Genomic DNA, 14,410 nt, shown 5'->3' with positions numbered 1-14,410 from the left:
AATAAAAAATATTATACCTATATAACTGATACAAAAAAAGTGAACTATATAATCGGATACGAAAGCGTAATTCACTACAGATCTAGAGATGACAATCAGTCTATGAAAGCGATCAAACAAGTAGCGGGGCAGACAAAGACACAATCAACAAGTCTAAACTCCTAGGACCAGGTTGTGTATTAAATTAATAATTTTTTAATTAAAGTTTATATATATATATATATATATATATAGAGTTTCTTTCCAGTGCCCACCTACCATACCCACCACCATGTCCACTGATGATGTGACACTATTCTATTGGATGTGATAAAAATGTGATAAATTGTAGGTCCAATAGAATAGTGCCACATCATTGGTGGGCATGGTGGTGGGTAGGGGTGATCACGGTGCGGTTTGACGATTTTTCATAAGAAATTCAAACCGAATTGTCAATTGCGGTTCGGTTATATTATTTTTTTTTTGTTGCGGTTTTATATGTAAAATCTTTTTCGCGGTTTTCGGCGGTTTTAAGCGGTTGCGGCCGGTTCGCGGTTTTTTTAATGATAGGTAAAATAATAAAAAAAAAAAAAAAAGCTATTCAAATTATTAGAATAATGAATGAAAACTATAATAAACTAAATAAAACTAAATAAAATAGCAATCAAGTAACAAAATAAAGTTAATAAACTATAATATGTTTAGGCAAGTTGATGATTAATATTTGTATAGAGAAGTAGTAAATAGATTATGAAGAGAGAAAGAAGGAAAAAAATTTTGAAGAAAAATTGGGAGAGAAGAGAGTGGAGGCGGCATATGATCGAATGTATTGTGTATAATGTATATACAATGTTTTATAAATATAATCCTAGTTAAATACCACTATACACGGCGGTGCGGTGCGGGACGGTTTGGGCCAAAAATTATAACCGAACCATGGCGGCGGGACGGTTTTTATTTTTTTTTAAAAACGCGGTTATTTCAAAAAATGAAATACGACGGTGCGGGGCGGTGCGGGGTGGTCGGTTCGGGCGGTTTTTGAAAAAATGTGATCACCCCTAGTGGTGAGTATGGTGGTGAGCACTTGAAAGAAACTCTATATATATATATATATATATATATATATATATGGGCAACTACGACAATCACTCATTAGATGTACAAGGAACCATCATGGGCAACTACGACAATCACTCATTAGATGTACAAGGGCCCTTGTGATCAAAACTCATATATATATATATATATATATAGAGTAAAGTTTTTATTTTATTTTCGTTATACAGAAACCTTAAGAATTGAAAACAAGCCTACTCAATAAGTTTGCGGGTCCAAAGAGGATTGGGCCAGCTGGATTTCGAGATGGGCTTCAAGGCGTGGCAGATCCTAGGTTTGGCCAGCCCGCCCGGCCGCCCCCCTCATCCCATCCCAACCCGTAGACATCCCTCGAAGATCCAGAAAAAAAAAATCTAAATAACCAAGTAAAGTTTAAATTAGCAGATGGAGTGTGAAACGATACATTCTCGATTTCCAGTTGATATCTCATCTCATGTCATCCTTTTCTTTCTGAATAAGCTTTCCTGCAAGAGAAAACAATTAACACAAGGGATCGCTAAATTGCATGAGAAGAAATAAAACGCAAAGATTCCGTTATTACAACTTCCTAAAGACATCTTTTCAACTTTTTTCTTGTCTAATTCACTCAATATAATGTCATAAAACCAAGAAACAAAATTGATCCTTTGAAAAGCTTTTCATATACCATCCCATGTCTTTGAATCCTCCTAATGAGGGAGTTCCCCGCGCCGGGAACTTCCAGCTCTATTGGTGTTACCAATGTCATCGGATGGTTAGGATCGCATACGATGACCCCTCTAACGTCCTTTGTCCTCGATGCTTCGGCCAGTTCCTGTATCAAATCGACGTTGGGAGGCCTAGGCCGGTTCTTGACTTCACTTCATTTGACCCTTCGCCGGAGGCCAGGATTCTAGAAGCACTTTCACTCATGTTGAATCAACCTAATAGGGGAGAAGGTGGTGATTTGGAAAGAATAGGGGTGCCAGAAGGGGGACGACGTCGCTACAGTGACATGGAAGATGCTAGAATAGGGGTACAAAATGGGGGACGTCGTCGCCATAGGAACATGGAAGATGCAAGAAACCGAAATTGGCTATGGTCCAGGAGAAGAAACTCTATGTTTGATGAAGATATTGATGGTTGGGGCCCGGAGAGTGGGATTCTGGCCAGGCCTAGAACATGGATCATCCTTCGGCCTGCTCGCCCGGATCCTAACAGGGAGGGGCTAGTCCCAAATGGGGTGAATCCAGGAAACTACTTTTCAGGACCAGGATGGCAAGAACTAGTCGAGGAACTGACCCAAAACGACAGGCCCGGCCCGCCACCAGCTCCCGAGTCAACAATAGAAGCCATTCCTACGGTGAAAATTACTCCATCCCATCTGCAAACGGGCACTGAATGCCCAGTTTGCAAAGAGGAACTGAAAGTTGCAATGGCAGCAAGGGAGCTGCCGTGCAACCATGTGTACCATTCGGATTGCATCGTACCTTGGCTCCGGCTCCACAATTCTTGTCCTGTCTGCCGTCTTGAAGTGTCGGTGCCATGTGGTTTGGATGGCGCCCCAACGGATGACACACAAAATGAAGTAGGTACGCAAAATGAAGGAGGCAGGACACAAAGGTGCTGGCGGCTTAGGCAACTAGCGACCAACTTGTGGCCCCCCTTTCGATCCAGACAACGGCGACTTTAACCACATCTTTAGAATGAGAATTGAACTGCAATGCGCTTGTTACAGGACTTTCGACCTTCTATTCTACTTGGAGTTTGAAAATCCTATTTTATATGTCTACGTGACATATATACCAGAGACACCTCTCGTGTAAGAAAACACAAATTATTTAACTTTTATATAACTTACAAGAAACAAACATGAGATTGAAATGTCATTTGGAACCGGAGATCTGCACTGGCTACAAAATGGTCCTACAGAAAACATCGATCGCAAATAATCTGATTCTTTATGAATGCATGGAAGAATATATACCCCAAATATATACAGTGGTTGTACTCACCATCATCACCTTGAGTAGGGAACATGCCACAAATATAATTAGTGGTCATTCTCGTTATTCATGCAGGGAACGGAAATATAGACTGGAAATACAACCAAACATAATCTTAAGTTTCGGTCACCGTCATCATTTAATATATTCAAGCCCAGGAATTTGGTCATCTGGAATACAATTACTTGAATTTGGAGAAAAGTTTTCTACAAAGCAATAGTGCAATATAATTGACATCATACAAGACACAAACATAAGAAAACAGCATGTCGTTTGGTCCTTCAAGACATCATCAAAATTAGAAGGAATGAAAAACAACTTTTCCCATAATACCTATTGAAAAAGCTTGAAGATACTCGGAAAGAATGCTAACCTTTATTCAAGGTCTATGTGATATATCTGGAAAGAACTAGGCACTTATTTTATGCCATCTAAAAGCTTACCTGAGGAGTAATAGACATGGCCTTCAATGTTTAGCAGCATAGAAATCATACACAAGTAGAAAAGAGAACACAATTTGAGCACAACATGAAAATAGTGGCATACGGCCTTAAGTTAAATGTTCCCAAGTAAGTGAGTTGAATGGTGCCACATGAATCAAAGGTTGTTATAAAATAAAAAATCTTACAGCAGTTCATTCTCTCAAGTTTGCATAATCTCAGCGCAAAAACCAACAGCTCAGGACAAACTTTTATAAAGAGTGCATGGCTTAATATCCTGGCTTATAGAAAGATGATGACAGTATACAAATAGATCTTCATTGCATACAGATAGAACAACAGGTACCCAGTGAATGATCAAGCAACTTCAAGGATCAACAGGACACTTACCGATGTATCACTATGATGATGAAGTTCCATCAAAATAACTCAACGATTTGATTATGTGCTTATAAATCTTAATTCCCTCCAAATAAACAGAGTCCTTCAAAAACTGTCAAGAAAGTAAAAATGTAAAATCATGATTATACAATCAGAAGTACGGTCAAATAAACTAGAGATAAATATGGAACTTTTAAGTCACCTCATTGTGGTCATGAAGTAATATAGGAGTGTTTTTCATTGGAGAGAAACCAAGGGTAGGAATTCCCATTTGTCTCATGAATCGAGCATCCGTCGTTGAAGCTAAGATCTCAGGCTTTGCGAGTTTTCCACCAGCTTCTGCAATAGCTTGCTCGAAAACAGACCACCATGGATTAGAATCATTAGTTGGTGTCAATAAAGGACGCCCAAGGTAGTCTCTCAGAGGACCTTTTGCAGTGATCTGCCAAAACATAGAAACAGTTAGGCTTCTTATATGAACTTTCCTTTTCATCGATTCTACTCGAAATAAATTATTAAATATTCCTTGGAAGGAAAAAGACTCAAGGAGACAAATAGAAGAGCAAGACTCGAAAAAGGTCTTTAAAACTCCTTGCAATTTTCTCTTGCTCCAATATTATAACCAAATTCACTTAATTTCTTTTGCCAAATGGGAAAATGACAATACTTCGATTTTCAACTACTCCTAAGACATTGAATGGAGTGAGTGAAGGACAGAAAAAAACTGTTAAACTGTTAGGGTGGTTATTTGATGAGGAATGGTATTTATTCAACCAAGTTATATGGCTAACGATTTTGCTTGTGTATTGGGTGTTGGTAAGCTCTTAAAAGGGACAATAGCAAGATCACAGTTTCTAAACCGAATATGTCAATCCATACCATGTTGAAGAAACATTTCAGGGTTCGTGGTAAAGATCGGAAAGAGAACCTAGATTTCAAATGTCAACTATACACCTTCTGACTTTAGAATGGAGCACATTTAGCCATTATATCATGATAAATTAAAAGCAGCTACCACAGCTTGCACTTGGCTCAGTCAAAGGTGGCTCACACATATCATTTCCTAAGAGCAATTGTCTCCGCCACCCAACTGAACTCATCCTAGAGGTGAAATACAAAACAGGAAGAAAACTACACACAGTTTCAGCACTGACAAGTATTAAACTAAGCATCCATCAAGGTGCATTACACTTTGCGGCAGCTTCCCATATTCTTCACGAGATAACCAAATCAACTTCCAGAGTGTAGTAATCTGATATGCTCGAAAAGTCTGGCAATGACAAAGTAACTTTGACATGCAGAAATGTACTACTTCAAGACCAGAATACCAGCTCAAACAACCTCGACAATTGGCCGACATATCATAAATAATATCACACAATGATTCATTATCTCCTGATAACTTACAGACAAGGATAGCCATTGAACAACTGAATAAATAACAAAGTTACTCTTGAATCTGCACAAAAGACTCTAAATTTCAGGATTCCATTTGAATCTCACACGGTAAACTAACAATCACCTCATATGTCATATTCCTCCATGCAGGAGCCCACTCCTCTGCAATTCTCCTCCTCATGATATGGGGATCAGCAGTAGGTGGCAGCCGAACATCGAACCCAGCCTCGACTTCGGATGGTTGCATATTCATTACAAATCCCTATTCAAACAAATCATTAGCAACTTCACGCACAAATCAATCACAACAAAACTCACTTGAAACCACAAAACTCACAGTAGGGGACGGAGTCCCGGCCTTCAAAAACACGGGATTAACCGAAATAACCTCAGAATTTGCAGCCAATCCAGCCTTAACAAGATCAAACTGACCATCTCTGAACTTCGTAATAACTTCCATGCTCTTCATCATATTCTCCATAGCACTATTATCGTACATTCTCGAGCCATGCCCTGGTACTCCCTTAGCCTTGATCACCATATGCCATGGAGTCCTGTCAGCATAAAACACTCTAAATTCATCACTAGTGGACGCCTGCCCTTCATCCATCACAAACCCAATATTCAGTTCTTTAAACTCTTGGCTTTGGACAAACTTAGCCATCCCATCAAATCCTCCAATCTCTTCATCGGGTACGTAAGAAACGTGCACGGTTCTCAAAGGGGAGAAATCAAGATCAGCTTTTAACTCTTTGATAGCCTCAAGATACTGCATACCGATGCATTTGTCGTCCTGAGCGCCGCGAGCATATATCTTTCCATCTTCAGGAGATAAATAAGCTTCGAAGGGATCGTGCAGCCATTTGGAGGATTCCACGGGGACAGAATCTAAGTGGGAATTAAAGAGAACCGCCGGGAGGGAGGGGTTAGAGCCAGGAAAAGTGAGGAGAAGAAGAGGCTTTTCCGGCGTCGTGAGATAGAGAATCTTGATTTGGAGATTGGGGATGGTGGAGGCGATGACTGTGAGATATTTGATGGCGGTGGTGTAGTCGGGATTCGGGTGGACAGTCTTGATTTTGAGATAGCTGCGGAAGCGGGTAACGGGGCCGGCCGAGATGGGTGGTGCTGTGGTTATGGAGAGGAAGAGGCTGGCGGCGGATAAGAGGAGGAGGAGGCGGTGGCGGTGGCGCGTGGACATTTCCCGTTAATGCATTCAATAATAATACTAGCGCATGGTCAACATTTGTTTTGCTCAAGAAAATCGGCTTAATTCTCCCACAACTGAATTTGTAAAGAATAATCACATATGTTAAAAAATAATAATAATAACCACATATATTTTTTGAAAAAAGAAACTATTTTGTCATAATAAGTCTAGAAATTTGTTTAAATCTATAACAAAGTGTTTTTGGATGAAGGATAATATATATCTTAGTGTACGGTACACATACATTGTTTGTATAATACAAACTTGTGCTTAATACATACGCGTTGCGTGGATAAGAAATGATAAAACAAAATTATTCGATAAACATGATTTATATATTTGTCATTAAAATGATTTATAAATAAGATACAAATACATAAAATGTAAAAAAAAAAATTTAATATAAGAATACAAAAATTAATAGATGCTAATTCCTCAGTCTTCAATATTTTGAAAGAAGCCGTACCAATTTCCCAAACTGGGGGAACATAGAAGCTCATTTCCACAATTTCTTTCACGGATGAAAATAGGCACTCCCCTTTTTTTCTTTATTCAGATCCTCAGTTAACAGGAGCTCTCTTGTTTTTTGTGAGCCTTATAATTCTTTTGTGCAACAAATTTCAGCACAGTGGTGAATGGAGCTGCTTTCGGGACGCTAAATTTGTTAGAAACATTTTTGAAAAAAAAAAATAATAAAATGAAAATAATAAATAATAATAAGCAAGAAAATTACACTTACAATTTGAAAGAAAGTTTGGAAACATAATCAAAGTGATTCTGAATGAGAACTTTCCGCCAACTCCACTCTATATATATGTACTGCCATTTGATTTATTTATTTAATTATATGTGTTTTAAAAAGAATAATTAAAACATATGGAGCAATTTCTTAACTCGTACATACCATGATGGATGGAAGAGAGTCAGAGATATCCACAGGGGCATAGGCGAGTTGGTAAGGTCTGAGGGGACGTGAAAAGAAATTCTTCAGCGTTGCGGATTCGATCCCCGTATGGAGCATATTCCTTACTGAAATATTATGGGGGGTATGCTCTGGGGATTGGTCCATGTGCTCCCTCCTTCAGGTCTATATGAGTCAATGGGCCTCTGACTCATGTGAAATGGGGTTTCCTTCGAGGTCAACCCTTTTTAAAAAGAAGAGAGTAAGAGACGAGGCGTTGCACTTCTTTAAGGCAGAGGAAGAAGTTGTGCGTGTATGCACATTTTTTCAAATGCGAGGAAGTCGTATATTTTTTAGATGTGGTCATACCACATCATATCCATTCAGAATTACTATCTGAATTTTATTAAGATAGAAAAAACAATAATTTGTTGAAATCATTTCCACAGGCATGATAATTCACCAAATATCAATATTCACCGCACATATCTCAATAACAGCAAAAGAAAAAAACAACTAGCTCAAACATAATTCCGAATGTTGTCTAGTTTTAAACATCTGTAGTCAAAATAACTAAGAACGTGATAGCAAAAACTTAAACGAAACCCGAAGCACATTTTCGCCCTGTGCATTGCCATTGCCAACCTCGTTACTTGATATCATAAGAGAAAAATTTTAGTTATGGGTTCTAATTTCGTCTTGCCAATATGCCTCACTGCATCATTACCAAATACAAAAATTTAATATATGCAATATAAATGTGAAGGTTTCATATGAAAGATATCAAAAAATATAAGATATCATACCTCCGTTAAATCCCATCTTTCTATTCAAGAAATTCGTTTTGCACTGTCAAAAATGGTACAACTTTAGTTTAGCATGTTTTGATTTGAAATGAATAACTTCGAAAGTTGAACTCACTTACAAGTGTTTCCATAATTTCCGAACAACTCTTGAAATCCGTCTCCTAAAGTTCTGCATAATTGTCCCAACAGTAACTTTACATCCTGGACTAATTATTTGCAATCTTGTAGGCTACATTGTTTGTAAAAATGTGATTGCATTGGGTCATTCTCTAAGAACTGTTTATACACTACATTGAAATAATGTGAATGAAGTCATACTCTTTTTAATGTACCTTTCAGATTTTGTTGATATCTTCTGAGGCCTTCCATGTCATTTGTTTCTTCATGAATGAGTTGGTTGAAAATATTTAACTGGTTACCTGCATTCCTTAAAAATGTCACAAGCATTGTAAATATCCATCCACATAAAAAAAACTTTTTTTAAAATTTATAGTAAAAGTTTATGACGAATATCGAATTTTATCACATATTATTGGCTAACAACACATCTGTGTAAACCACATTTCTTGTGTATACACTGTTCTAATACTTTAAATTTCCGTCTGCTACCAAAACCATCGTAGAATGTTGCGACACTCCTCTTGAAAGAGCCACATATAGTTGATGATAAGTGCATTTTATGCACTTAATTTACATATGATTTGAATAGGATTTTGTGATGTATTGAGTGAATTTTATGCGTATTTGTTGTTGTTTTGTGATGTGCAAAGACTGGAGAAAAAGTACCGAGAAGAAGCGGAAAGATGAATTACAGGACATTAACTTTAGAAAATTACTGGAAATGTTTGGAACATCAAAATACAATCACCGTTCATAATAACGTTTACGATGTTTTGAAGCTGCTGTCAAAATTTCAGCTCGATCCGACGGTTAGATTGTGAGATATGATTTTTTGAAAATTGTCGCGCGCTGCAGAATAGCATATGCGAGAGGCATGCGCGCCCGCTCAAGTTCCTAGTCGCGCCCGCGCCGTCGCAAAGTCGGATTTTGTAATTTTTTGGGAAGGAAATTTCGAGACTTTTTCGGGCTTTATATGGCGGGCTTCGAGGACATATAAAAGGGACTTCAAGGACACAATCAAAGAAGAGATCCGCCACAACACAACAGAGAAATCAGAGAGCTTTTATCGTGAGATCGAGAGAGAATTGGAAGAAAAATCTGGTAAAAACTTGAAGAAAAGCTGGAACAGAGTTTGAAGATTGCATTTTCCGGACACGACATCGCATATTCGGCTTTGTTTTCTTTGTTCTATATTTATTAAATTCTGAATTGATGTCTACTTTTCTGAGAAACAGCTCAGAAAGAAGTCTTTTCAGTTAATTAAAGTACGAATGAATAGATACAGAATATAAGAGAATAGACGCAGAGTAGAAGAGATAATTTGATAAGAAAAGAAAAAATGAGATGTGAAGATCCGAGTTATATGATTGACGTGAGAATCACTTCAGAAAATCATTCAGTTTATCAGAATTGATAGTTCGATTGAATACGATTTCGAGGACATAATCATTCTTTAGAGGGGAGAAAATGTAAGGCCCAAAAATATTAAGTTATTAATTATGGAATTTGAGAATTAAACTCCATATTTTGGGAAAATATTGATTTGAGAAGTTATGGAAATTAGAGATTTAATTTTCGATCTGAAAATATTTAATTTGAGAATTTACGGATTTTGAGATTTATATTCCGGGAATTATTAAATTAAAATAATAAATATTCGATTTGAATATTTATGAAATTTAAGATTAAATTCCAAGGTTCGAGAATGAATATTATTTAATTCGAAGGTGAAACCCGATCAAAGACTGATTTGAAATATTAAAGTGCAAAAAGCCGGGATTATTTAATTTAATCCGAACTTATTTAATTTTAATCCGAGTATATTTAATTTAGGAATATTTAGATTTTTGATTTAAATTCTAATATTCTTAAATTATTTAGGATTGAAATTGAATTAAAAAGAAGGCCGAGGACTGAATTCCAATTTTTGAAGTTGCAGGGGCTAAATTGCAAATATGCAATACATATCCAATTTTAAATTAGATTATCAGAATGTGCACGTGTATAACTCATATTTCCTTCATAATTTTTAGAGCCGAAGCCGAAGCCTTTTCCTTTCTTTGAAATTCTGATTTTCGAAACCCCATAACTTTTGTTCCAATCGTCCGATTTCGATTCCGAAAAGTGTTCTGGAATCCTCGCAATGAGGGATTCGATTTGATGTAACTATTCTTATGATTTATTAAGTTTTTGAAATAATGATGGAACACAACTCAGAAATGACATTGAAACTTTGTGTTTTGAATTCGGTATCGAATACGGCTCGACGATTTGATGTTGTATGCACTTATTATGCTTTCCAGCATATATTTTGAAATGTATAGCTGTTGAGATGTTGTTTTAGGATGATATGATACTGATATAGTATGGTTAAATTTGTTAGAATTGATTCGATATCGTTTCGGTTATCGATTTTGTACCGTTACGCCGTCGGATTTGAATTTGTTAGACTTTTGGCAGGTTACCTTTATCCAGAATGAAGTGAGCTTGTAGCTGATATGTGTAGTCTATGTATGCTTCATTTTCAGAGTGATAGTGAAGAGTTAAGACTTTGATATCACAAGTTTTGAACCAAGGAAAGATTTGATCATGGTTCTATGTTTCTAGACTTGGAGTGTAATCGAAGTTGAACAGATTTTCATGTGAGTTCGTAGCTGATTTTAAATAACTTGATATGCTATATTTCAGATTTATATTGAAGAGATTCGAACTAAAGAATACAGATTTGAATTGAGAATGATTTGATGAAGAATTGAAGTTATCCTACCTTGAAGTGTAAAGGATGAATTTGAGCTGAAGTTGGAATATGAGTTTGTGTGATGATGGTTCAGATATGAAACATCGTCAACTCGAGAATGACAGGTATAAGATGACATCGAGATTTAGGACTATGATACTCAAGATCGAGGAATCTTGAGTAGTCCGCTAAATCACATACTGATTATGTTTTGTTTTTGATCTAGAACTTGTTACTGATATTGTTGATCCATCACAGGTAGTGGATCTTTATTTGATTATGATTTGATATGAGATATGAATTGATTCTTTGCCAAGGTCGGATAGGACCTTATTTTCTAGTTTGATGAGACGACGATAGATGGATATCCATGTCAAGATCGGATACGAATCTTGATGGCAACGAAGTGATAAGAATCAATTCTTGAGATAGCGCGCTATAGAAATTCGAAGGATAGAATTAAGAGATTTTGATTTTCTAGTTTGAATCGATATGCTATTGAATTGATTTATATATGTTTCTTATACTGAGAATTATTTTCTCACCGGAGTTTATCCGATTGTTGTCTTGTTTTGTATGTGTGCATGACAACAGGTGGGGCAGGAGCTAGTCGAAGATGACATTGATAGCTCGGGAGAGAGTGTTAGAATGTGGTGTCTCGGGTTTGTAGCCGAACTGAAGTAATTGAGATCTTGACAAGCATGCTAGATAATGAAACTTGTAGTAGTTGAAGAACACTAGTTGAGTTTTGTACATAACTAGTTCCTTTGATGTCATTTAAACTACTTAGTTGATGTAGCTAATGCTTGTAGACATGTTTTAATTTTGTTCTATATAGATGGTTATGTTTTAGACTTGATAGAACATGTATTGGAATGAGATGAAAGGATCAAAGTTTTGCTACAAAATAACATGGCGTGATTCTGCCCAGAACCGATCTGCTGAATTATGCAGACCGGGCGCAAGCCCGAATTTAGCCTACTGTTTTGAGGAATAACAGGGGCGCTCGATCGGTGTTTTTTAACCGACCGAGCGCACCCCTTGTTGAAAAAAAAAATTTGTTGTATTAATTATCTTTGATTCTTTGTTAATTAATCATGTTTAGTAATTAATTGCCCCTTGATTTTGATTAGCAACCCGAGGCCTCACACTGGCAGTAGACTTGGTGAGATCCTACTAAGTGTATCACGATCGATGCGTCCGTTCGCTATGTCGAGGAGCCATTAGGGGTTGTAAAATCCAAATCTGCTAAGAAGGGGGAAGCCCTAGACCAGCGAGAAGACTTATAAAATTCTAAAACAAATTCACAAAGTAAGCGTAGATTTGTTAAGGATTCCAATTCAAAGTTCCGATTTGTGACTGTAAAAGCTTAAAAAATTCATATAGTGCGAGTTGAGAAAAGGGGAGAGATTATTGGATCGAAAAGTGAGCTAAAATAACCAAAATAATAAAAGCAATTCACTCACCAAATCCTAGAATTATATCTATATATCGGCTGAAGCCTCAAACAGGATAGAGCGCGTTGAGCTTTAGATGTCGAGCGTCCTCCAGAGAAAAGCTCAGAAGAAATCTCGTAATGTCGCCGAAATTGGCGCCGACACTTAGCAGAGAAACGGCGGAGACTCCAGCGATTAGCCGTCGTCGGAACACTGATTGTAGTGGCCTGAATCCCTCAGCCGCCTGCTGAAATCCGCAACATACGAATTGAATATTGGGATGTGACGAGGGCGAATGTCGTGAAGACAGTGAGATCTTTGATGGGGATCGAGGGTTCAATTGATTTCTTTGAGTGGCCGGATAGCTGTAGTATATTTAATTAGAATTATTTCTTTAGGAACAAAGATTTTCTTCTCAGTCTCTTTACGCTTTTATTTTAAATAAAGTGCTGTAAAAGAAATAAAAAAAACGCTCATCCACAACCCTTTTTAAAAAGTGTTGCGGATGACAAAAAAATTGTTGTCTTTTATAAATTTAAAAAAATAAAGACAACGCTTTCTCATAAAAGAGTTGTGTTTCTTTTTTTAACAACGCTTTTTGTAAAAATCATTGTCTTTTAACTGTTGTTAAAGACCATTTTTGTTGTAGTGATGGTTACGTGTGAATTGATTCAGCTCTTCTTGCATAGCTTTTATCCAACTTGGATCGGTAAGAGCTTCATCGATTTTCTTGGGTTCTATTTGAGATATAAAGTTTGAATTCATAAAAGATTGAGTAGTTTCCATATGGTCTTGATAGGATCAGAGGGATTACCTATTACCAAGATTTGTGGATGATCTTTCTTCCATCTGTATTCTGGATCATCTACATTGATTGGTGGAATATGATCGGTTGGATTGATTTCAGTTATAACATCCACGACTGCATTGATATCAATTGTTAGTTCATCAATCAGGATCTCCTTAGTTGTCTGTGCATCAATTGTCTGGATGATTGGATTAACTTGGCCAACTGGTTGATCTACCATATCAGGTTCTGGAGACTGAAGTGTCATTAACTGGACATCATATTCACTATCATCTTCTAGAGTTATATCTTGTAAGCGGTTGATCGGTTGAGTTGGATTAGTCACCATATCAGTCGAGGTTGTTTCATCAAAAACAGCATGCACAATCTCTTCAACATTTAGAGTTATTTCATTAAAAATTCGATAAGCTATACTAACAGAAGAGTAACCGAGGAATATTCCCTCATCTAACTTAGGGAAAATACATTCAGGTGATTTTTACCATTGTTGTGGATGAAACACTTGCAACCAAACACCCTAAAATAGGATACCACTGGCTGCTTGCCATTTCAGGTCTCATATAATGTCTTTACAAGCTTCTTATTAATTATAGACCTGTTCTGAGTAAAGTAAGTTATGTTCACTGCTTCTGCCCAAAAACGTTGAGACACCCCAGAATCAGCCAACATAGTTCTAGAAGCCTTCTTTATACCTCTATTCCTCCTTTCTGCAATACCATTTTGTTGTGGTGTTCTAGCTGCTGAAAACTCATGTCTGATTCCATGATGTTCTAAAAAAATACAAAGTTTGATTGAAAAATTCAGTTCCCCTATCACTTTTGATCTTCTCAATCCCAAAATATTTTTCATTAAAAAATCATTTAAAAAGCTTGATCAGTTGAGAAGCAATTTGATTTTTTTATTTTAAAAAGATGACCCAAGTGAAACGGGAATAGTCATCTACAACTGTTATAGTGTACTTCATTCCCTCTAATCTCAATATTGGTATAGGACCAAACAAGTGCAACAACAATCCTAATTTAATCGGGTTGATGAATTGTACCCCTTGTTTTTGAAAGAAATTTTAACAATCGAACTGGTAACTCGATTTAATTGTAAAACAAATTTTGAAAAATAT

General features: G+C 36.8%; 2 protein-coding genes across 11 annotated transcripts; one reads left to right on the top strand and one right to left on the bottom strand.

Moving 5' to 3' along the window:
- Positions 1-1,244: 1,244 nt before the first annotated feature.
- On the bottom strand, positions 1,245-6,559 carry LOC140881262 (uncharacterized). Of its 10 annotated transcripts, none has more exons than XR_012149872.1 (7): positions 5,616-6,559; positions 5,403-5,540; positions 4,083-4,322; positions 3,433-3,992; positions 3,069-3,150; positions 2,915-2,979; positions 1,246-1,559 (listed from the first exon to the last, which is right to left on the bottom strand). XR_012149872.1 is itself a non-coding variant. In XM_073286429.1 (5 exons), exons 1-4 carry the CDS (start codon positions 6,474-6,476, stop codon positions 3,900-3,902), a joined length of 1,332 nt encoding a protein of 443 aa, XP_073142530.1. In that variant the 5' UTR covers positions 6,477-6,559; the 3' UTR covers positions 1,250-1,559; positions 3,890-3,899. The 10 variants fall into 10 exon arrangements, 1 of the variants encoding a protein (XP_073142530.1); XR_012149874.1 differs by having other exon boundaries at positions 1,247-1,559; positions 2,915-3,150; positions 3,433-3,502; positions 3,890-3,992; XR_012149876.1 differs by having other exon boundaries at positions 1,248-1,559; positions 3,890-3,992.
- LOC140881263 (E3 ubiquitin-protein ligase RZF1-like) lies at positions 1,555-2,906 on the top strand. The gene has a single exon (XM_073286431.1). It carries the CDS (start codon positions 1,748-1,750, stop codon positions 2,744-2,746), a length of 999 nt encoding a protein of 332 aa, XP_073142532.1. The 5' UTR covers positions 1,555-1,747; the 3' UTR covers positions 2,747-2,906.
- Positions 6,560-14,410: the final 7,851 nt, after the last annotated feature.

Source organism: Henckelia pumila, chromosome 2 (assembly GCF_033568475.1).
Source record: "Henckelia pumila isolate YLH828 chromosome 2, ASM3356847v2, whole genome shotgun sequence".
NCBI classification, from domain to species: domain Eukaryota; kingdom Viridiplantae; phylum Streptophyta; class Magnoliopsida; order Lamiales; family Gesneriaceae; genus Henckelia; species Henckelia pumila.
This window is presented reverse-complemented; position numbering and strand designations above follow the sequence as displayed.